The sequence below is a fragment of the Aulostomus chinensis genome, chromosome 18, assembly GCF_037954235.1.
Source record: "Aulostomus chinensis isolate RoL2024-O1b breed Wild chromosome 18, RoL_Achi_v1.0, whole genome shotgun sequence".
Classification (NCBI taxonomy): Eukaryota; Metazoa; Chordata; class Actinopteri; order Syngnathiformes; family Aulostomidae; genus Aulostomus; species Aulostomus chinensis.
In genome coordinates this window covers 2,903,376-2,925,705 of record NC_141337.1, presented here as the reverse complement: position 1 = coordinate 2,925,705, position 22,330 = coordinate 2,903,376, and the positions used below count along the sequence as shown (strand labels likewise).

At 47.9% G+C, this 22,330-nt stretch overlaps 4 protein-coding genes and 1 long non-coding RNA gene across 17 annotated transcripts in view; 2 read left to right on the top strand and 3 right to left on the bottom strand.

Moving 5' to 3' along the window:
- Positions 1-5,033, top strand: part of strada (STE20 related adaptor alpha) — a 9,450-nt gene extending 4,417 nt beyond the window's left edge. For 2 of the 5 annotated variants that reach the window (XM_086185590.1, XM_086185593.1), the window contains 9 exons: positions 1,335-1,437; positions 1,933-2,054; positions 2,201-2,309; positions 2,385-2,508; positions 3,057-3,228; positions 3,327-3,431; positions 3,526-3,809; positions 3,893-3,935; positions 4,108-5,033. In XM_086185590.1, the coding sequence (XP_086041716.1) occupies positions 1,335-1,437; positions 1,933-2,054; positions 2,201-2,309; positions 2,385-2,508; positions 3,057-3,228; positions 3,327-3,431; positions 3,526-3,809; positions 3,893-3,935; positions 4,108-4,263 (1,218 nt within the window). In that variant the 3' untranslated portion in view covers positions 4,264-5,033. The remainder of the gene's footprint in view (positions 1-1,334; positions 1,438-1,932; positions 2,055-2,200; positions 2,310-2,384; positions 2,509-3,056; positions 3,229-3,326; positions 3,432-3,525; positions 3,810-3,892; positions 3,936-4,107) is intronic. The other 3 variants (XM_086185592.1, XM_086185594.1, XM_086185591.1) reach the window with 3 other exon arrangements.
- Positions 5,007-8,767, bottom strand: rnf113a (ring finger protein 113A). The gene is made up of 10 exons (XM_086185595.1): positions 8,599-8,767; positions 8,142-8,221; positions 7,963-8,058; positions 7,186-7,293; positions 6,594-6,703; positions 6,418-6,524; positions 6,238-6,327; positions 6,067-6,160; positions 5,272-5,378; positions 5,007-5,152 (listed from the first exon to the last, which is right to left on the bottom strand). The coding sequence occupies exons 1-10, from the start codon at positions 8,702-8,704 to the stop codon at positions 5,082-5,084; spliced, it is 969 nt and encodes a 322-aa protein (XP_086041721.1). The 5' UTR covers positions 8,705-8,767; the 3' UTR covers positions 5,007-5,081.
- On the top strand, positions 8,181-22,330 carry rundc3aa (RUN domain containing 3Aa). 5 transcript variants are annotated; one of them, XM_086185587.1, is made up of 12 exons: positions 8,181-8,783; positions 9,110-9,322; positions 17,240-17,367; positions 17,556-17,689; positions 17,778-17,863; positions 17,947-18,036; positions 18,966-19,046; positions 19,136-19,301; positions 19,381-19,538; positions 19,979-20,086; positions 20,179-20,282; positions 21,608-22,330. In XM_086185587.1, the coding sequence occupies exons 2-12, from the start codon at positions 9,216-9,218 to the stop codon at positions 21,748-21,750; spliced, it is 1,305 nt and encodes a 434-aa protein (XP_086041713.1). In that variant the 5' UTR covers positions 8,181-8,783; positions 9,110-9,215; the 3' UTR covers positions 21,751-22,330. The 5 variants fall into 5 exon arrangements, with proteins under 5 accessions (XP_086041713.1, XP_086041710.1, XP_086041714.1 ...); XM_086185584.1 differs by having other exon boundaries at positions 8,184-8,783; positions 20,176-20,282; XM_086185588.1 differs by having other exon boundaries at positions 8,186-8,783; positions 17,240-17,355; positions 20,176-20,282.
- On the bottom strand, positions 10,476-15,969 carry LOC147244671 (uncharacterized). 4 transcript variants are annotated; one of them, XR_015110139.1, is made up of 3 exons: positions 14,357-15,969; positions 12,345-13,429; positions 10,476-11,793 (listed from the first exon to the last, which is right to left on the bottom strand). It is a non-coding gene; the product is annotated as an uncharacterized LOC147244671 (long non-coding RNA). The 4 variants fall into 4 exon arrangements; XR_015110142.1 differs by having other exon boundaries at positions 14,547-15,969; XR_015110140.1 differs by lacking the exon at positions 12,345-13,429.
- Positions 10,476-16,856, bottom strand: zwi (zwilling). Of its 2 annotated transcripts, XM_086185597.1 has the most exons (3): positions 15,976-16,856; positions 12,345-13,429; positions 10,476-11,793 (listed from the first exon to the last, which is right to left on the bottom strand). In XM_086185597.1, exon 1 carries the CDS (start codon positions 16,649-16,651, stop codon positions 16,403-16,405), a length of 249 nt encoding a protein of 82 aa, XP_086041723.1. In that variant the 5' UTR covers positions 16,652-16,856; the 3' UTR covers positions 10,476-11,793; positions 12,345-13,429; positions 15,976-16,402. The 2 variants fall into 2 exon arrangements, with proteins under 2 accessions (XP_086041723.1, XP_086041724.1); XM_086185598.1 differs by lacking the exon at positions 12,345-13,429.

Below are 22,330 nucleotides of genomic sequence, written 5' to 3'. Positions count from 1 at the left end.
CATTCCTGCACCACTCTGTGACTTTGTTCCACGATCTGCTGTAATTTGAATACTGACCGAATTCGAAACATGACAGTGTTATTCTTTCCAGAGGGCCACCATGGCATGTTTGACTTTGCTGATGTCAGTGTGAATGTAAACTGCTCAGGTCGCCAGTGTAACACCACCTAGAGGAGAACACGGGGCTGCTCCTGTTTACCTCTGAGGAGAGTTCCAGAGTTCCTCCTCTGAGCTTGCTCTTGAAGTCATCTCCAGCCAATAGGATCCACTTATACTCCAGGACCTGCACTTGTCTGATGTGCATTTTTGTTCTGGTCACCATGGAAACTGTTCCAACACTCATACAGCTTGGCATCATCTGCTTCCACAGCTTGCTACTGCAGTCTGTCCATTTCCCTCATGTGAATGGTGATAAACTGATGGAACTCAGGAGTCCTCGCCGCTACTAGAAAAACCTTTTTATCACACCAGATTGTGACGTTTCAGTCTGGAAGAACTTCTGGCTCTTCACACGTGACAGTCGTGTTTCTGTATTTATTACACAAACTACACATCCCAGGTTCTCACATACTCCAGTTCTCTGGTACAGCTGCTTCATATGAGGGATTGCATGGTGGTGGGATATTGGAATGGACCTCAAGAGCATCTCATGATGTGATCCTATCTTTGTACAACTCAGAGTTCAGTATCTTGCTCAAGGCCACTTGAACCGGAGGAGCCAGGGATTGAACCACCGTCCCAGAAATCAGCGGTTGACCTGTTCTACCTCCTGATCCACAAGATTAAAGGAGCATGACAGCTTAGCTAGCGCCAGTATCACGGTGTAGAGCTTCTGGGTGGAAAACACTTCAGTACTTTACGGTATCCGTTCAACCCAAGAAGAGAAAAAATTCCTAAAAAGGCAGAAAGAGGAAGGAATTTTTGCTGCTATTTTTGTATCAGTTTTGCAGAATTTGAGATGAAACAATGTTTAACAAAGAGCTGACCCCCCCCCCCCCCCGTACCTATCATACACACACACTCTTCTGTGCTAGGGTACCAGTATCATGATGTACTGCAGTATCTCCCCTGTAGGAATATGTTTAAATGACTTGAGGTAAAACACGTCCAGGTTGGTGTCTCCTGTTTTCCAATCTGTGTTTGTTTTGTTTTTTTAACAAGCTAACACACCTTGTTAGCTAACCTTTAATGAGTGACCCCCCTCCCCCCCAGCCTGTCTTTTAATGATCTGATCACATTTGTCACATGTTTCCCTTTCGCACAGTTGTATATTGTAGTGAGTGATGTCACTTTCCCCAGCAGATCTGAACTGGTTTTGTTTCCTTTACCGTCAGGCCCATGAGGACAGCCGGGAGAGTTTGACCTCCCTCCCCCGCCGGGACACCATGGGCAGCTTCCTCCCTGACAGCAGCGCCTACGAGCTCCTCACTGTAATAGGTAAATCACTCCGACACTCGCACACGCTTGGTTTCATCTCAAGATACACAAGTTAGTTTTCACTGCACCAGAGATGTGGTGGTCGGTGCCGGTTGTACTGAACTGACTCGATTCCTGATTCCAAATGTCGGAATGTTGAACGTCGGCACTCCGTTTGGAGTCTCGTTGGCAATTCTGCTTTCTACAGGCAGACGACATCTCGTGCTGCTGGATGTTACCTGAGAGGAAATAATAAGTGCAGACGATGCTCAGGTTTTTATTTTCAGATGTTTTTCTTGTCCACGTTCTGGAGAGGAATACTGAGATGAAATGAAACGGATGAAAATCCGTTAATCTCAAAGACACGGCGTGCCGTCGAGGGATGGGCGTTACAGAGTTTGGTTTTTACAGTGTGGTTTGACATCCCAACCTCTTGAATAGTAATTAAGTACAGACGCTTGAAATGATCCTTCAGGTGTTGAAAGTACAGTTTTAAAGTCTTCATCTGTGTTTTAGGGCGGGGCCTGGACGACCTGATGACAGTGAACCTGGCTCAGTACAGACCTACTGGCGAGCACGTATCCATCCGCCGAATCGACCTGGAGTGTTGTACTAATGACATGGTCGCCTACCTGCAGGTCTGCATCTCTCTGCCACCCCCCATCACCCCCCCACCTCAGCGGTCTGCGCGACTCGCGTGTCTCCCGATGAACCGTCCTGTGGTTACTGCTCCGCCTCTTGATTGGCTTCAGCTGTGATAATGGTGTCATTTCCTGCCTCACAGGGTGAACTGCATGTGTCAAAGTTATTTCACCACCCCAGCATTCTCCCCTACAAGAGCGTCTTCATAGCTGAAAATGAGCTGTGGGTCATCACCCCCTTCATGGCCTACGGTGAGGAACGCGTGTTCTCCTTGCGTAACGTTTCTCACCACGTTCAGCTGTGGTTGATGGTTGTTTCTGTCCCAGGATCAGCCAGAGATCTCATCTGTACACATTTCACCGACGGCATGACCGAGCTGACCATCGCCTACATTCTACTGGGCATGCTCAGAGCTCTGGAGTACATCCATCACATGGGATATGTGCACCGGTACGATGCTCCGGACACCACCACACTCCCAACCACTAGTGGCCAGCAGACAATCAGGGAGTGAGGGTCTCCCCCGCTGGATAGTCAGAGGCAAAACTCTGCAGTTTCTTAGCCCAGAGATGTTTTTTTAATATACTCAGAAACCTGAAGTTTGTTTTTTTTTAATTACGTAAACTCTTTCTTAGGAATTTGGTTCACAAATACCTGAATTTGAGAGCCCCCATGGCATTTAGTGAGCAGTGACTGAGGAGAAGAAAACCTCGCCTGGTTAAGTGCCTTTATTTAGAGAAAGGATTGTGCTGCATTGAACACGTAACTTGTGATTAATTTTAGTCACATTTACTATTAAACTTTGATACGGATTTCTGTTTTTTATTCTCATTTCTAGCAATGACATGATAGGTGGATAAACCCAGATGAGTTGTAAGTCATTTGGCTGGTAAATGAAGGCCGTCACACGCTGCCCTCGACTGATTCAAAGTGGGAATTCTGAAGCAGTGGCCCGTCAGATCGGGTCGAAACTGAACCATTTGATCTAAACTCTGCAGGAGTGTGAAGGCCAGCCACGTGTTGATCTCAGCAGACGGACAGGTCTGCATGTCTGGACTGCGAAGCATCTTCAGTCTGATCCGTCACGGCCAGAGAGCCAAAGTGGTCCATGACTTCCCTCAGTACAGCGTCAAGGTTCTTCCCTGGCTCAGCCCGGAGGTGCTGCAGCAGGTACCGCATCTGCACCAAGTCTGCCCAGGGTCCGGAAGCTGAGTTTTAAATTCCCCTAAGTTACATGTGATCCTTGAGAATCGTGGTGTTTGTTTCAGAACCTGCAGGGCTACGACTCTCGGTCAGACATCTACAGCCTCGGCATCACAGCTTGTGAACTCGCCAATGGACACGTTCCCTTCAAAGACATGCCAGCTACACAGGTGAGCGGAGCCCGTCACCTCTCTTCGTATCGGGTTTGTCCCTCAATACCACCATCAGTTCTGTTTTCAGAAAAGTATTTGATCTCACCCTCAGAGAGTCCACCCGTCTATGTTATTGCCGCAGATGCTGCTGGAGAAACTAAATGGGACGGTGCCATGTTTGCTGGACACCACCACGATCCCTCCGGAGGAACTGTCCATGAAGCCATCCCGCTCTGGGGCGGACTCTGGGATCTGTGAGGGTCCAGGAGCCGGAGGAGTTCGCCACTCCAACGGAGAGCCTTCGTCCTCATCATCAGGACACCCCTACAACCGGACGTTCTCCCCACACTTCCACGCCTTCGTTGAGCTGTGCCTACAGAGAGACCCGGAGAAGAGGTTGACCACGCCCCTGCTCAATTACTGCAAAGCATCCAGTCAGTTAGCAAGATACTAATTATTTCCTTTCTGTCCTCGTTCAGACCGTCGGCCACCACTCTCGTAGGCCACCCCTTTTTCAAACAGGTAAGGGTCATCCTGACGTTGCTACGCTAATATTTGTCATCAGCATCAGCGGCTGATTGTCGGCCATTCGTTATTCTTGGATGTGAAGCTCTGATTGTATAATTCTGGTTTCTGGAATGAAAAAGTAATATCAACGATTTCCTTGAAACATTTCTGTCTTTCCTGCTCTCAGATCAAGCGGCGGCCATCTGAAGCGTTGCCAGAGCTGCTGAGGCCGGTGTCACCCATCAGTAGCTTCGAGATCTCGCAGCAGCAGGACTCTCCGTCCGGACTGGCCAGTCTGGAGTCAGGTCTTAGCCATCTAGACGTGGACGACTGGGACTTCTGACAGTGGACATGGCGGAGCAACGCTCCAGGGGTTTAGACGGGGAAACTCTCTGAGCAGACAGGAAGTGGTCTTCAATGACCGCCCCCTTGTACATCATGGATTTACTGTTCTCAGACAAAGGTTACAAGCCAGCAGCCATCTTGCCTCTTTTTGACGTCTCTTGTACGCTTTTGTTCTCTAGATATGCACCGAAAATTTGCACTGATGGCCTCGTTCCCCTTACACACACACACACACACTCTCTTACAGATTCTATTCACACGTTACCACACGAGCCCCCATCCCACCCCTCCCCCGCCCGAGCCGAACCACAGTAGGACCCATCTGGGGACCCAGAACTGAGGATTTTCTTGAATGTTGGAAGCTGCTACTGAACACTCGGAGGAGACGTTCTACCTCTTGTTTGAACGTGGCCCACCTGCTCAGTGAGACCACACGGCGTGCTTCACGTAGGCCTCCTCACCCAGGTGGAGCATCCGCTGACTCACGCATGCGCACTCCACCCTCATGCTTCATGCATCACTCTGTTTTGCGAGTTTAACATGTTTGTTTGAAACCCTCCAGAGCATAAGCGTACATGCGCGCGGGCGTCCTTGAACGTACCTGGACGTGATGTTACAGTCGATGTTACATTGGTGCTCATTGTGTCTGGTTGCACGTATTTGAAAGTGAGAGCAAAGTGTTGCAGAAGTTTTATAATAAAAGTGTCAACGTTAAGTGTTTCAACACGGCAGAGAAGCTGACTTTCTTAAAAAGTTGTTTTATTCAAAATGGACACTGACAAACACAGAAGGGAGGGGTGGGGGGTCAGGGTGTTGCTAATCTTCGTCTTCATCTGATGGCGGCTGGTCGGACGCCGCCTGGCGCTTCTCCAGCTTGGCCATCAACTCTGAAATAAAGGGAATAAATCAGCCGGCAAGTCAGTTCTTTCTCTGGCTGCTCAACGTCTCAGTGAGGGAAGTCCCATCGTAGCAGAGCCAGACTCTGACATTCTGTGGCTCAGCTTACCTTTAGCAGGGTTGAAGACACCATTGGTCTGAGTGTTGCACACGTAGCAGCGCTTGGACTTGCGGTAGTGCTGAAGAGCACAAGTCTCACAAAAATAGTGCCTGCACCTGGAAAGAAAAATGGCCTGGTTGGAAGGAACGCAGCAACTTTTTGGGAAGTTTACTGTCCCATGGTCCTCAGAGCCAGAAAAGATCAGCACCCTTCTCTCCACTGTTTTGCAGAGACCTGAGACCCATGGAGACTAGCTGAACGCTAGTTAGCTTAGCCCAATGAATGGTAGAGGGTAGGAAGGTTAGCATACCTCCATCTCGCCCGCCGAGCATCAAAAACCTGCAGTTCCTACACTGTGAAAGACAAACTGCCGTAAAAGCATTGTAAACGCCTGTCCTTGAGCTTGAGTGAGACACTCGGCGGCCCTGGCTCGTCTGATAATCTACTGACGTTTTCTTTTGCTGGCCAGAGTTTAATATGCTTCATTAAATCACTGCACCCAATCAGGAAAGTAGTTCCGGCCATCGGATTCTAAATCTGTAATGTCTCTGTTTTAAATAATTTCATGGCAAACATTACACACAATCCAGAACAGAAGCCAGTTTGAGAAAAGTGTATGTGTTGATTATTGACAGAGGTACGCTAACACTTCCCATTCACTACTATTGGTTGTGCTAAGCTAACTAGCGTGGGTCTCGGAGAGAAGAGCACCTGTCTTCTTGTCTGACTCTGGGGACGATGATTTCCTCCTAAGAGGAACTGCAACTGGGTTTCAGCAGGTGTGAAGAGCAAGCAGAAGTTTACTTGGTGATGATGGGATTCTTGAAGGAATTCTTGCAGATGAAACACTTGAAGGGAAAATCCTCCTCATCGCTGCTCACCTCGTAGTTCTCATCATCTAGGGGAGAGCACGTGATTGGCCAACAGTGATGAAATCACGGAGGGATTCAGAGACGACAGCCGACCTGAACTCACCGTTAGCTCCGTATCTGCCCTCCTCCAGTTCTCTTTCAATCTGCCAGCCATGTTTGTAGTCCGATCTGTCGTGAAGGAACTTGCAGCTGTCTGATAGTGGAAGAGAAGAACACTGACGTGAAAGGTCAAGACAGAGAAGGTCCCACTTCGATGTTTTTGAAGGATGTTAATCTCATTTACCTCCAAAACCACAGAAACCAGTTTCCTTGTAGTCTTTGCAGATGTCAGGCTGATAGTCCCACCTGACTGTGGCTCTCAGGTGTTCAGGAGCTCTGATTGGTCCTTTCCTGTGAACAGCTTACACATTAACACTGTTCATTAGAACGAGGAGGCCTCTGACGGTTCTGACGACTCACCTGACCATGCCCGAGGAGGCGTTCCCCATGGTGGTGTCCTTGGGTTTGATGAACTTCTGGTAGTTGTTGATGCCTCGGTAGATTTTGTCATCCTCTTTACCCGTCAGCTCCTGGTGGAGGAGGAAAGTCAGACACCAGTGGACAAGTTACCAGGACGGAGACCTTCATGACTGCACGTTCATCTCAGGGCTCCAACGGCTGCTGGAAACCTGTGGAAAGGCCTTGAATCGGATCCATACATTTCCAGTATTTTCCATTGTCGTTTGAGGAAAATGTTCATTTCACATGAGAATTAACCTGAGATGTATGTCAAAATTATATCAGGGTTCAACCTAAACTGACGACAAACTCTGGTTTGATGCAACACCTGAAGAGCTTTGTCTAAGTTGATCTCAGGTGAACCAGGTATTACGGGCTTTTATTGGCGTACTTGCGTCTTGTTCTTGATTTGTGACATGTCCAAGAGTTTACAGAGTTCCGGGAGAACTCAAACAGACAATGGATCAATAATATCGATTGCAGATATATAGCAACTAATAAATGATCAGGGAACAAGCTTATGAGTTTTCAGACATGAGGGGTCATCCTGTACCTCCTGGATTATCTGGCTCCTCTCAAAGATGGCCTGAGCATCCTTGTCCCTCTCTGTGTCCAGCTGGTAGGTAGCCGTCGCACCCATGTCCTCCGGCCCCTCCGGTTTCTGTGTGGGACACCATTGTGAGACTAGAGCAAGAAAGATTTACGTCAAGCCAAGACACCGGGCCTTGTTCGTGACACGCTCTTGTGGGAGGAGCCTGTGGAGCTCTACTCCCTCAAAGGTCACGATCGAGCCTGACGGCGAGCTTAATCTGACGCCGGGCCCCACTTTGGGCAGCCCAGTTTACTAAAAGGACGGAAACCACCAAACTTGATATTTTGGAAAAACTTCCAGCTGAATTTCACATATGGAGTGAAACTGAATCTCCCCTTGTGCAGAAGATGAACTGTTGACTTTGTTTATCCCTCAATTATTTGTTATATGACCCCATTAAATGCTTGAAAGCCTTTTCTCTGTATAAATGTACCATGAGACGTTTCACAAAACTACACTGAAGAAAAGGAAGTTCCCTCAGGAGTCTCTGATTGCCTCGCGACACCTTGCGTGCGTCAGTGTTGCCGTATTTGTTTCCAGTTCAGTTGGAAAAAAGAGAAAATGGTTCAGAATGACATCAGCGCTGACGTTAAAGAGCAAAGCCTGACGGGGATTTGTAACTCCTGGTTCCTGACGAGACCACTTGAAGGGCTTAAAGACAGCCCTGAAGTGGTTAACAATAAAACACGTGGACAGTGGCCTTTGAATGAGGTCCCCATAATACAGAAATCCACTCACTGCTGACCGTGAGGACTTGTAGGAGACCGTGATCTTCTCCTCTTTGTCCTCTTCACTCTCACTGGAAGAAACTGTGTCTTTCTCCACTTTCTTTGTCTGGGCAAAAACGAGAGGAGAGATTGAGGCACACAAGGCTTCAGACAGGATTAATAATCATATCACGATCAATGTAATGGAACCTTCTGGATCATGGGGTTGAGCCGAGTGTCTTTCTTTTGTCTCCTGACCACAGAACTCTGCTCTTCCTCACTGTTTCCATCTGAAAAAAATAAGATCGTGAAGTCAAGGCGCTGCACTTCCAGCGAAGGACAGACAGGAAACCTGGACAGCTCTCAGTTGTTCTTTCAAAGGCCATTAAGACAGGACAGAAGGTGCAGAGTCCCGGACATTCTGGCAGAGTTCCGCGTTTCGAGGAATCTGGAACGCGTCACGGGTGGGTAAATGGGGTTCTATAGCAGGCACAAAACACCGAACTTCCCCATTTGTAGAGTTTATATCATCTTTCCATCATTTAAATCTCCTGGATGAAGACACACTTGCTACCTAGCTTGTAGTTTCAATGACAAAGCCGCGTCGTTACCAGCGTAGAAGAGACACACGACCCACAACCTTCGATATTAAATTCGTAGCTGCTACCTTTATCGCTGTCACTTGCTCTTCTCTTTCGCCCTGAAAATTTCTTGGTGGACTTTTTGAACAGAAAAGTGCAAGGACCCGCTTTAGGCTCCTCAGATTCCGCCATCTTGGACTTAGTTTTGTCAATACTGGTTCTGAGCTGCAGCGCCCTCTGGCGTCCCGGAGGCCTGGGAAATACAATTTCGGTAAGGCCATCTGCATCCTACCCTTCTTAATTTATATGTTATAAACATTTTTACGTATCTTCTGTCTGTCTGCAATTTGCTTTATCTTTAATGTTGGTCATCTTTATTTAATCATTTGATTTCTATTCGCTGCCATTTGTTATGCATCTCTCTTACCCATTTTGTCTTATTCTAAAGGTTTTATGCACATAATCATCATTCGTTTTCAGTAAAAAAAAAAAAAAAAGATTCACGACGTGCTATGTTGTTGTTTTATTTTGAAATCTGAGGCCGGATGTGAAACATTCACGCTTGTTCTAACTTGACTCGGTCATCTTGTCCTCCAGCAGCAGCAGAAGCATCCGCGGTTCCCCGCAGAGGACGGCGGCTGTTTGTAGGACACTGGGCCCGCGCCGGGAAGGGTCTTGGCCCCGGGGCCGCCGCCGCCGCTGGATGGAGTCGGGCTGCCTTCACACAGCCATGGCTCTGGGTCTGACATCGAAGAAGGCGTCTGCTCGGAGCGTCGGTGTGGAGAGAAAGAACCTCATCACGGTCTGCAGGTATGTCACGACACCGCCGACGTGCTGATCCGCGCCCTGGATGCTGCTGCCCCCGCCCCCACGCGGGATCAGCAGCCTGGATGTCGAGTCAACAAAACCAAACAGCACAGAACCGCGGTGTCGTGGATGTGGAGGCCAGGGTCGCGGGCAGGTGCGCGTGTTTCCTGTTCCATCTGCAGGAGGTTTGGTGCCTGCACGGGACAAGGGCGTTTGGGACACCCCACCCCCTCACCCACCCACCTCCATCATCCAGCATATCTGCGATCAGATCTTACTGGGGAGAGTAGTGTGGTTACCTTTACAATGACGTCATGTTGATGCTCACAGTCCAGGTCTCAGAAGCCCCCCACCCCCCCCTTACCTCCAGCTTGGTTGGGTTTGGGGCATCAGCTGACCTGGTATCAGTGTTTATTATAAGGAACTCGCAGACGTTTTGGGAGGTACATTTATTTGGAGTCCAGCTCTTTGCCTGTTTAAGAAATTTGAGTGGAAACAGAAATTTGAAGTGAATCTATAAATATCGCGAGAACCTTCCCGAGTTTTACAAAACTCTCCATGTTCTGTCGTCCGTTTATTATCCATGCTGTCCTTTCTTTTGGAGGTTTGCGTCCTCTTCTTCTGCAGCTCAAAACGATACGTGACTTAAATTGCACCACAGGTTGTGCGAGTGGCTGATCTCTTTGTGTGTTGAGTTGTACGATGGCAGCAAAGTTGTTCTGTTTAATAAATTTGTAGTAAACCTTGAGGTCAGTGCTCTTGATGTCCACCCCCCCCCCCCCCCCCCACAGTAATCGACCCTCCTGGACTGTGTGCTAGATTCGGGGGCTGAGATTCACGCTGGTTAGCTTAGCACAATGAATGGTAACGGATGGGATGAGTTAGCATGCCTTTATCTTGGCTCAGCTTCCTAAACCTGCAGTTCCTAGTTCTGTTCCGTCGACCAAAGGATGGCAAATAAACGTATCTCCCAAAAACGTTTTCCTTAAAGTCAACCCTGATATCTGATTGGTCTCTCCCTGACTCAGGAGGAGCTCAAGAATTGGTCACATTTCAAAATCACAAGGTTCATCCCCTGATACACACCTGACACGAGCCCCGGTGTGAAATTTAAGAAAAATCCACCACAAAAACAACAAAGACAACATTCAGACTCTGAAATGAACACACAATCAAGCCTGTTTTATTCCAGTATCTTAATCTCCAACGTTCCTGCAGTATTTTAGTGATACAAACATGGAAGCAAAACACACAACATCACTTGGAGCATGTCTGCAAATAAATAGAAGTTCACACAGTGGACTCTGAGAGGGATTAGCAGGTGCACAAATAAGACGTTTGCTCTCAGTTCGGCCCGACCCTTCTGAGGCCGATTTAATCGTGTAAGCGTTTTAATGACAAACACGCTGGACAAGACGGAAATAAATCTCTAAGAGCTTTGCATCAGTGTTCCCTACAGTTCCTCTCCTGCCTGTAATGAACAGAACGAGCAGGTTCAGTTGGAGGGCAGCTTCGTCGGGGCATCCCGGCGCGTCTCTGACCATCTTTGATGTCGTTACCTCGATGCCTTTCTGGTCAGAGTTGATTCAAGTAGTCCACGAGTTGTGTGATGGCGCTGAATCAGGTGGATGTGCATGAGAGGAGGCGGGGCATTGTGTAGGTGCAGCCTCCGCAGCTTGAACCTGCCTTGCTAGCTAAGCTGACATTAGTAATCCGTTAAGACACAGAGCCAAGCCTTTATTTCCCCAAAATACGTGTGTATACATCATGTCTTCCCTGTCTTCTTCCCTTATTAACATACAATCAGCACACACACAGATAAACATTCCCAACAGTGGAGTGGGGAAGGTTCTGGGACTTCAGGAAGGGGGGGGCGTTTTGTTTTCAGGGTCAAGATGCTCCTGAAAGACTTTGTAGGAGCGTTACAAAAGAAACAGGCGTCACAGTCCTGTTCAAACTATTTTACTTCATATGGCATCCTATGGGCCATTGGAGACACGTTTGTACAGCAGTTCATCGCGTAAGAAACCCTGCTCAGAGCCGTGCACCACCACGGGCAACAGTGTCTGCATGAGGCCTGAACGCCAGGTCGACAAGGTCACTGATGGATTAAACCGAGAATAGCAGAGAAACGGCTGGACGTCATGATCTCACAGCCCAAACCGCCTCAGAAAGCCACAACAGTTCAGTTTCAGTGGCTGTGAAGAACAGGCGTGTTGGCATTAATCTTGTCTCTGTGCTGTTGCCACTAGCAACAGGTTTCATCTTGACAGAAAACTCAGGTTTTTTTTGCACTCATCTGAGCTGAATGTCACTAAATGGTGGCGATCACAGGTCTTTTTTTGTTTTGTTTTTTTGTACAGGCCTCATGCTGCACTGCTGTTCACATCTCATTTGTGTCAGTTTATTCTCGCTAACATCTTAACGTCTTCATCGGCGGCTGGAGAAACCGTGTTGAAGTGGATGCGGTGAACCTAAGAAAACAAACGAGAAGAATGAGACTCCGCAGGTCACAGGGAAGGTGTTACCCTCCGAGCTGCTTCCTGTGAATAAAAGGAACTGGGAGGTTGGTTTGTTGTGTTGTAGTGGAGGCGTGATATCTCGTCCAGGGAGTAACACTTTCTCTACTGTAGTAAAAACAAATATTTATTCCCATGTTGTAAGTTGCAGCATTTCGCAACAAATGTAACCTTTTTCAAATTTTCAGGAATCTGAGGAGACAACAGCATAATTGGAGCAATATTTTGTAGTTCTCTTGCACCTCCCCCAAGGACACTCATGTTTTAAGGGTGTAATCATTCAGTACATCAGTCTGGATCAAAATATCAAGATAATTGAAAACACTGCTCTAGAATTTCATGCAAGCCTTTATTTTGAAATTCTTGTTTTTGTTCCAAATCCCAGCCTCATGGCCAAAAAGTCTGGATGACAGACACTTCACTCCATGCTGCACCAGCACGATGAAGTGGTCTCCTAAGTGGGCGTGGTCACCTCTCTCGCCAACCCCCCCCCCCCATACACACACCTTGTTTGGAGGTGTTTGGTGGATGGATCCCCTTAGATTTCTGGGCGGCACGGGTGAACCCAGACCGCCGGTTCGGCTCTACAGTAGAGAGAAGGTCAGCCAGGCCTTGCACCAGTTTGGAGCTAAGTGAGGAGATGCCTTGTCAACTCTCTTAAGAGTCTGTTGCTGAGACAGTCAGGTGAATTTCTTCCTGGTTGGTTTTCTGGGAAATGCATTTCTAACGTCAGAATCTTTGTAAGATATTTGTTTTGTGAAAAATGAGTCAAATATCCATTGTCATGACTTCAGGGAGGCAAAAATTTGTGCTCACGTCCACTTCACCTTAGTAGACGCTGCTAGTCTCCTAAAGCGGGGGGACACTGTAGAAACCCATGTGACACAGACACAGGAAATGACTCTTAAGTGGTTTGTCTTGGGTCTAAACAATCTCTGACTCCACAAACAACATTGCTAGTTGCTACTAGCTAAGCTAGCAGCACTAGGAAGATTTGGGAAGCTGCCAAGAAAAAAAATGCTGTTTCGGGACTTAATCAGCAGTGTGGGCATTTTGGGGTTCTTGTATTGTTGTTCAAAGAAGACATCAACGCCCGTATCTTTTTTTTTTTTTTTTAACCTACAACCTCAAATATGTGGAGCTCCAGCTGACTGACTGCAAAATGGGGCATCTTCCCTCACCGCCAGTTCCACGGTGACACCCCTCCTCTTTTTAACCCCCTGTCGGGTTCAAACATCCGATTCACTCTCACTGCTTCTCAGCCCATTATCCCTCTCATCCATCTTGTCCTCTGATCCCTCTACACCTCCTCAGACCACAAAACACTTTGCCTAGACATTTTTTCACAGGGGGGTGGGAGAGAGCGAGAGACACGCCCTACTGTAGTAACATCTTGTACTCTACTTGGCTTCGACCCAAATTATCACTCTGTCAAATATTCATCAGAGTACAAGGCGTAAAATTCCTTGGCTGGATCCAGAACAGGACAGAACGTCTCCTCCGGCAGTCCAGGATGATAAATACACCAAAGACAAAGCTGTGGCCGGTGAGGAGTTGCCTGTGTCATCTGATCCTGCTGCTTATGCCAAGACTAAAAAGAGACAGAAAGAAGGAGAAAAAAGAAAGGAGTCAGGGGAGTATTTATTGGGGAGTGAGGAAAAATGGAAGCGCAGAGAATTAGTGTGAAGCTTGGGTTTAGTGCTGGTGAATGGGGTTTCGGTTATGCTAGGCAGTGCTGCAGATCAAACACACTTGTAAGTACAGTAGCGGGGTGAGGGAGGAGAACAAGGGGGCATTTAAAGAAAGCTGAGAGTGGGCTTGGCGCCTATCCAGGCTGAGTGAGAGGGGGCACAAAAGAAGCTTGTCAGAAGGCCCTGCGGTTGTTTTTCAGTGTCAAATCGTACCAAGAGCATGTTGCTATTCCACTCTATCATTTGCATATGAGGCACGCTAGCCATTCCCCTTCAGGTCAAAGGCCTCCGTGATTTACATTCTGCTGTAATGTTCTTTAGGGTTGGGGCGAGTGATAATGCTGCAGCTCAGCAAGGTCAACGAGGCTATCAGAGCTGAACTCGGTGGTTCCCAAACTGCACCCTGGGGACTACCGGGGTTTCCAAATTCTTGGAACATCATGAGGGGTTACTTGAGTTCATTGTTATTTCTGGTGCTGGGTTTCTGCATGACAGAATGCTTGACCGTTTTGACTTTTTGTTGGACTGCTGTGAACTTTTTGTCACCGATTTTACACAGAATCGTGCATTTTCAAGTGTCTTCGTGGTGCGGTGCCTCTCGCCAAATTATATCAAGGGTCTATCAAGTTGATCTTGTAAAATGATAGCAAATCCCTAACACTGCATTCAGTATTTGTGTTGTTATCAGCAAAATAACCCCATGCCAAGAAGATCTGGTGGCATGAAAGACGGCCAACACTCCAGAGAGGTCTGTCGTACCTTTATAGGCCTCAACTGACCTACTTGGTCGAAGCTGGAAGTGCAAACAGCATTAAGACACCACTGACCTGTTTCCTTGACAGATCCGGTGTGGCCAAACAAGTCAAAGTTCCACAAGTAAATTTAATCCAGTTTTTGCTGGTTGGAGTCGACCTTGTGCAGATGCTGTAGTGGCGTCCGTATGTTCCCTGTAATGGTGCTGTTTTCTTGTGACATTTTGTGCCAGTCCCCCCACCCCGCAATGAGGTACCTTCTCACCTAGAGCGTCTTGCGTTTGGGTAGGATGGCCTTCCGAAACGAAGTGGTGGTGGTGCCTCTGCTGAAGGAGGCGCCACCCAGCGAGATCTTGGTCTTCCCGCTGGTGATGGTGGAAGACCCCAGTGATGTTTGGCTCCTGCCCCTGGAGATGGAGGAATTCCCCAAGGCAAGCTTGGTCTTCCCCCTCTTGATGCTGGTGTTGCCCAGGGTTAAGGCCGTCTTCCCCTCGGTGAAACTGGTGTTGCCCATTGAGGAGAAGCTCGTCTTCCTGACCCAGAATCAATGGAGGGGTTTGGGGCTCACTCGACGCTAAGCATCGCACGCTCATGCAGCACGCCCTGCTCTGCAAGCCCTCGGGGGTCCTAGTAACATCAGCTATGATCCAGAGCAGACTAGAATGCTAAGCGTGGATAACGCGACCCCCGTGTCGCATAATGCCTTCGTTGAGCTGGTAGACGTGGGCTCTGGAAGGCCACATACCACCCATGTGTCCCTCTGAATGGACAGAGGCAGCCGTAGGTGGCCACAGCTTATCTGGGTGGACTTGCACAGTTGAGCGATTGTCCCAATGCCACAACGGCACCGGACGGTTGAAGGACACATTGTTGCGAAGGGGACAATCTGTGGTGACATCACTTTAATCTACGCCATTGTTCCCTATCGCCTCTGATTCTAAGACATTGCCCCTGTGTATAATGTAAATACCATATGTGGAAGGTTTAGAAAAGAGGAAGGCTGAATGTGTTTGAGGCGTCCTCCGTTTTTTTGCGTTCTCCCGCCATTTGAAGTATGGATGTGGCTCCATCAGTTGGATTTTATCATCCATCTGGGTTGAGTCTGAAAGTCATTACAGCAATTTGTCTTCATTTTATGTCATTCAGATTGTATAATTATGCGCCATTAAACGTGAGTTCTATGTACAAACCAATCAAGCCAAGCAGTGTTTAGGTAGGTTACTTTTATCAGCACTGTTACACCAACTTTTACAGACCAAAACTGAGTTTGCTGTTGAACATTTGGCAGCAACGTTATGAAAGTGCAGGCAGATTTCATAATATCGACCATCCTCACCAGCTTGCTCAGCAATACCGCATTTCTACCAGCGACGAAGACGACTGTACATGATACAGGACAAGGGTGCCGATAAAAAGCCAACACATACATCACACGTCTGTTTCACTCTACACCTCCCTATCAAGTCAACTCACCATGAAGCATCATCACCGTCATATTTACACACCATGAGTTTAGTACTCAGCATGGCTTTGGAAAAAATCTCATCCTTGAATGCAAACCTATCAGATCTGCAACTCACTTAGCACATTCTAATTACACAATCGCTCCAACGACCTACAACTCGCATGTATCACAGCAGCTGTTTGGGTTTTTTGTTGTTGTTGTTTTTTTATTAACTAGTAATATTACTGACCTGCTAACTCTGACCAGATTAACATATCCTTGGCTTTTGAGAGAATGTGCAGGAGTCATGTATGAAAATTCCAGTAGATGTTGCTGTGGGTTTCTTTGCCCCTGATGAGGGTGGTTTTGACCACAGTAACCGACTTGGTCCCATGTGTGAAGGTCAGAGTTGTGAGAGAGCTGGTGGTCTCCCCTCGTGTGACAGAGGTTTTTCCCACTGCCACACCGGTTTTTCCCAAAGTTATGGTGGTTCTGCTCCAAGAGATGGCAGATTTACCCCAGGAGATGGCGTACTTAGTCCTCAGGATCGAGACCCTGCCTTTGGTGAAGGAGGTCTTGCTTGACAGGAATGTGGTTTTCCACTCATTGTTTGAGTCTTTTTTGGACTGTTTGGCTGGTTTAGGTGTCTTATTCCTTGCTCCTGGGGTCTTGTCCATCTAGGTGTTCCTGCGCTTGGATGTTAACGCTTTGCGGAAGGAGGTGGTTGTGGTTCCCCGGCTGAAGCTGGCCCGTCCCAGAGCCACTGTCGTCTTTTGCCTTTGGATGGTGGAGTCTCCCATGGAGGTGGTGGTCACTCCCCTGAAGATGGAGGAGTTTCCTAAGGAGACAGTAGTTTTCCCCCTGGCTATGGAGGTGTTTCCCACTGCCAGGGCAGTCTTGCCCTCGGTGATGCTAGTGTTGCCCATCGAAGCGGAGGCTGTCAGCCAGAGCCCGTGCCTGAATGCCCGACCCTAACATGCACGCTGCATAGCTGCCCCTTTGTGGTGCAGCAGGGTGAACGTGTGAGATTCAAAGCCAAACTAAAGCGGCAGCTGCCCTAAATAGATCCAACTACCATGTACAGATGAGGGGGAGGGAATTATTTGATCATTCTTTGATGCTGGTCGGCCCCTCAGACCTAAAGCGACCTGGACACCCAGTATGCACAAAGGCTGAGAGGACAGGGGGTTAATTGTATTGTTTTCATGATAACACTGCCAAAGAATTGAAGGGTTACATTGTGCAGTACACAAAACAATTGGGGTGACCTCAGTGTGATAAGATGGCGTGGTTCCCAAAAAAAAAAAGAAAAAGCTCTCCCCTCCCCCACCATTGTTCCTGGCTTCACATACAGTACTACATTTGTCTGTTTGTACATGGCGGCGTTTCATTGGCTTGTGCATCTTACAACCAACTGAAAGCTCAGAATAAATGCAGTAGATTTTTTTTTAATCCCCATTCCGCTTTCTTGTATTTTTTTCTCATCTATGCTTCTTTGTCGGCTTCTATTTCAGATTCTCTGTAAAGACTCTCTTAGAAAAGTATACAGCTGAGCCCATAGATGATTCAGCTGAGGAGTTTATCAACTTTGCTGCCATTTTGGAGCACATCCTCAGCCACCGCTTCAAAGGTAACACAACAGGTAACATACAACAACAATGTGAGACAGCCAAGACTTCAACATACAACTCCAGAAGTCTCCTAAATATATCCAACAAGAGACATTCACCATGGAAACAAAATGGCCCAAAACCAAATTGATCATACACTTGCACTGTTGCCATAGCTGCCTGTTAAAACTGCAGATTCAGAGATGTTGTGTCCGTGCAGGTTCAGGAAGCTGGTTCAGCTCAGATGGACAGCGCAGTTTCTGGGAGTACATCCGTCTGGCGTGCAGCAAGGTGCAGAACAACTGCATCGCCAGTATAGAAAACATAGAGAACATCAGCACGTCACGAGCCAAGGCAAGACCGCTTGTAGCATGTGGACGAGTTGAGAGTGTCCAGCAAATACAGGCTCCTGCTCACTTCGTTTGACGGTCTACTTGTGCAGGGCCGGGCGTGGATTCGAGTGGCGCTGATGGAGAAACGGCTGTCTGAGTACGTGTCGACTGCGCTGAGGGACACCAGAACAACCAGGTCAGACTAAGGACTGAGCCTTTTGAACCTCGGGCAGAGTCCTGACCATTAAACAAGATGATGATCCCTTTTTCATGTGACAGGAGGTTTTATGATGATGGAGCCATTATGCTGAGAGAGGAGGCCACCGTCCTGACCGGCATGCTGATTGGACTGAGTGCTATCGACTTCAGGTGAGGCCGACATGCAGTATATTTCATGATGTATAGTATAGAGTACATCGCCGCTTAGGCTTTCTTTTAACAATCCAGGGTGACCTCAGATCCAGCCGGCGTAATCTTTCCCAAACGAGTTAGAAGAGATACCTTCCATCAGTGAAGGGGGAAAAAAAATCAACAAAAATATTTGGTATTTGCAGTTCAGTCTGGCATTTCACTCCCTTTTCTATATTTAGAAATCCCTTCACAGCTGCACAGAACTGCAGGTCACGTCAGAACGCTGCAGGAGTGTATCTGTGGGCGGGGCTTCAGTTATTTATCTCATAGTTTATGGAGATACATTTCTCTCCGGTGTGCTTGGGCGGTTCCGCCACAGCTCTCGAGGGATGTGCGTTGTTTCCTGTGGGCTTAAGGCAGAGGCGTCAAAAGTACAAACGTTCACTACACAAACAGAAGTACAGATAATCGTATCAAAAACAGTGGTAAAAGTAGATGTATTTATACTCGAGAGAAATCAAAGGTTGAACCAGTTTCAGAGTTGTGATTTTGGAAAAACTCACAAACAAGCTTCTTAACATTTGGCGAGTGTCCTCTCCTCCGTCCTCTCTTCAGACAATTCATCTCAAAACTCTCGTGCATTTCTCCTGCGTTAAAATGTGGCGAGTAAAAGTTAAAAAAGTTGTCGGAAGCATAAATGGTCAGGTAAAGTACAGATACCTGCAGAATCTACTGCAGTACTGTACTCTCTGGCCTCAGGCCTACTTGTCACTAACGTCACCGCTAGCTTGCTGTGACGCCTCCTGGTGAATATTGGATGACAACGTAAAGTCTCTCAGTTGATGTACGGACGACACATTGCAGTATTTTATAAAAATCTGTTTTCTTCAATATCAGTTTAAAAGCTAAATCATTATCTGAAGCAAATGTTCTTCGTTCCCATGTAGCTTTTGCTTGAAGGGGGAAACGCTGGATGGGAAATCCCCCGCTGTGATCGACTACACCCCCTACCTGAAGTTCACCCAGAGGTTAGACTGCTGCACGCCATGCTGTCACTCAGCCTTTAGCGTTGAGCGTGAGTCCTTGTGAACACCGCTGTCGCCTCTCCGCTGTGCAGCTACGACTATCTGAGCGACGACGAGGACCGCCGCAGCGTGGACAGCAGTAACAGCGAGGAGAGCGTCCCCGAGCATCCTTACATCCCTCTGGTGACCGACGAGGAGAGCTGGAGCAACAAGTGCCGCAAAATGGAACAGAGGTTCAAGATCGTCTACGCCCAGAAGGTGATTGACAAGGACCCCTCGCACAGAAATATTCCTTGTTTTAGTTCTTGCTCGTCACCGTGAGCCGGTACACTCACAGGGTTACCTGGAGGAGCTGGTGCGCCTTCGTGAGTCGCAGCTGAAGAACGTGGAGACTGAGAACAAGCGTCTGAGAGCCAAGGTGGAGGAGCTGGCGGTCCAGAGTCAGCAGGAGAAGAAGGAGCTGGAGGCCATCGTGCTGGAGCTGCAGGCTCAACTGTGAGAAGCAGATGATGGATTTTTTGAACTCGCCACAGAGGTTCTGTCCTTAGAGCCGTTTGTAACGTTTAGCTCGGTGTTGTTGAGGAGGAAGGGCCCTGCCCACGCAGGCTCGAGAGCTCTAGTGAGGGTTCAGCTGAGGCCTTGTGAGAACCCCAGTTATACACGAAGAGATGTAGCTGATCACCATAGCCAGCATCCACCAAGGCCAGAAACATGCCACTCACCTGATGGAGCTGCAGCGCCAGTTTTTAATTCTCTGCCTGTCTTTTCAGTGTAAGGTGATGAGTCAGGCCACACATTTTGTGTTACAGGAAATGACACCTTTTATAGGGATAGATTTACTGGTGTGGCTGCTCTCCATTGTTGGATATTGAATCTTCAAACGTACAAAAAAAAAGATACTGAACTGAATCTGTGGTTCCCTCCGCTTCATCCAGCTCTTCCCTCATGCCGTGTGATTCCTCCCATCTGGCGAAAGATCTCTGCATCCCGCTTGTCAACCAGTGGTCCACGAACAAGCAGGGCGATGTCAAGCTCTTCCGCAGGTAACGTCTTCACGCACAGTAGGTTTTTACTTGTTGTCATGAATGTCGGGAACACTTTAAGCGTTAAGGTGGTGTCTGGGTCCATCCAGGAGGAGCTTCCACAGTTTGGAGCAACTTTCAGCTGAAGTCAGTCTGAATTCTGACTCCCAGAAGACTGATGAGAGACAGAACGGAGACGCTGCCTGGACTTCTGCAGGTACCGTCTCAGCAGGGATCTGTCTGTCCACAGTGATAGAGATGCTTTTGCTGTACTTGTTTCATTCCAGAATTTTGTAATGTTTATGATAAATTAAGCAAATGAGAGAAAACTGTTTATTTGTTTTTCTTTTCCCTGAAAGTTGACTCTGTAGCCCCTTTCACACTGCACCAAAAACGCGGGTCAACACGGGTTTTGGGGCGCTCTGAAAGGGTCGACATGGCATTTCGACCTGCGTCGACCGACTCGCCAAGCGACCCGGGTGTTTAGCGGCTCGGCTCGGCTCGCCTTCAGTGTGAGCTACGGCAACCTGCGTCGTCTCAGGTTTAACACGACCTTGCTGTCGCATCCTGATTTTTGTCAGTGTGCCACCTGTCAGGCTTCGCCTGTAGCTTCTTCGGCTCCTTTCCAGACGAGCCAAAAACTCGGAGATTTTCCAATCCTCCCCGAGTTTGTGTGCTTTGCAAAAGAGACAACATTGCAATGCACTCAATGACAACGCTAACATTTGACCCGGCGACGTCCATGTTGTCGTTTGTTTACCTCTCAAGTGTTCCGGCGCACGTTTATGTGTAATGATGACGTTGTCAGCGCGATGACGTACGAGCGAGAAAAGCACGAGCACGCAGCCTCACAGCGGGAGCTCAGACCCGGGTCTTCTTGAAGCTTGAATGCACCCTAATGCCGAGCAAACGCGGGTCCAAAAACCCACGTTGACACGCTTTTTTCAGTGTGAAAAGGGTACATGTGAGCTGACCGTGTTTAACGTGTCAGCTCTATGCCAAAGTTGTGAATCATACCTGTCCTCTCTCTCTTTTACACACACACACACACACACACACACACACACACCAGGCTCTCCTCATTTAAACCCAGATCGCCACCAGCTGATGATGACATCACACTAGATATTCATCACTTCTTTACTTCCTGGTTTGAGAGCTACCTCCCCTCGTGCCAGTGGTACAGTCCAAGCTGAACACAAACATGGAAGTTCATATATAACAACGGCTCCTTTTTTAATACAACTTTTTTTTTTTATCCCATTTGGAACTCAGTGAATTCAGATGGTGTGAAATAATCAGAATTACAATTTATACTGATTATATTTTGATGGAACTTTATTTGTCGCAGGGCTTGGAGCAGCACAACAAAGCAGCTGCTCTGGGACTCTTCTGACCGCTGCACACACAGGCAGCCACCCTGCACATGCACACACTCATACAAAGGCAGCCTTGATGCCTGTGTGGGCAGTTTCAGCTATGCATGATCGGACGCTCAGTTTTAGTGTTTTTTTTTTCTTTCTCTCGGTTCTGTCACTCCAGGGAAAGACAACACCCCTTCAATGCTGGGCCTGTGTGGCTCTTTGGCCTCCTTACCGAGCTCCAAATCGCTGGCCAGTCTCAAGTCCAGTGAGTGTCTGGTCAACATCAGTACGGAGCCCAGCCCAGCGCTCACTCCCAGCTAGGAGCCCCTAACCCCCACCGAGCGAGACTTAACCCCCAGCCTGCCTGCCTGCCTGCCTGGTGATGCTGCGTCGACCAAACCCTGCTCCCTCCATCCACCCGGACCATCAACAGCTCCACCTACATACAACTGGATTTTTGTACACGAACCATTATCCTCACCAGATCCTCTCCAACACACCAGTTCAGTTCCCTCTCGCCATCTTGCTCCTTATTTGAATGTCGGTACTCTTCCCACGATGCCTGTGTGTTTGATTTGTGCGCTTTTATTTATTTATTTTGTTTTGTTTTTTTGATCAAACTGTAACCAAAACTGCATTTGAAGCTCTTTTGGATGCAAACCCTGGCAAAGACGGATGCGATGAGGTGCGATTAGTGGGTGTGAGTGAATGTTTTTCTGGGTTCATGCGTGAGTAATCAAATGCCACAAACTGTCACAGTATCTGTGCAGCTACTTCTTCATTCTGTTCAGTGTCTGTATTTATCTTTTTGCTTCCTTCCAGCAGTATGTTCTTTCTACACAGACAACTGTGGTTGTTTTGTTCGGTTTTGTGTTGCAATAAACTGCCTTTTTTTCCATTA

Bases quoted from the DNA above. Each gene is read 5' to 3' on its own strand.
- zwi (XM_086185597.1), bottom strand. From the start codon at position 16,651: ATGGGCAACACTAGCATCACCGAGGGCAAGACTGCCCTGGCAGTGGGA.
- rnf113a (XM_086185595.1), bottom strand. From the start codon at position 8,704: ATGGCGGAATCTGAGGAGCCTAAAGCGGGTCCTTGCACTTTTCTGTTC. The intron at 6,328-6,417 runs GTAAATGAGATT...TTCCACTATCAG, and splicing joins TGGTTTCTGTGGTTTTGGAG to ACAGCTGCAAGTTCCTTCAC. The intron at 5,153-5,271 runs GTAAGCTGAGCC...CCTTTATTTCAG, and splicing joins TGTCTTCAACCCTGCTAAAG to AGTTGATGGCCAAGCTGGAG.
- rundc3aa (XM_086185584.1), top strand. From the start codon at position 9,216: ATGGAGTCGGGCTGCCTTCACACAGCCATGGCTCTGGGTCTGACATCG. The intron at 18,037-18,965 runs GTGAGGCCGACA...GTTCCCATGTAG, and splicing joins CTGAGTGCTATCGACTTCAG to CTTTTGCTTGAAGGGGGAAA. The intron at 20,087-20,175 runs GTAACGTCTTCA...GGGTCCATCCAG, and splicing joins GATGTCAAGCTCTTCCGCAG to GAGGAGCTTCCACAGTTTGG.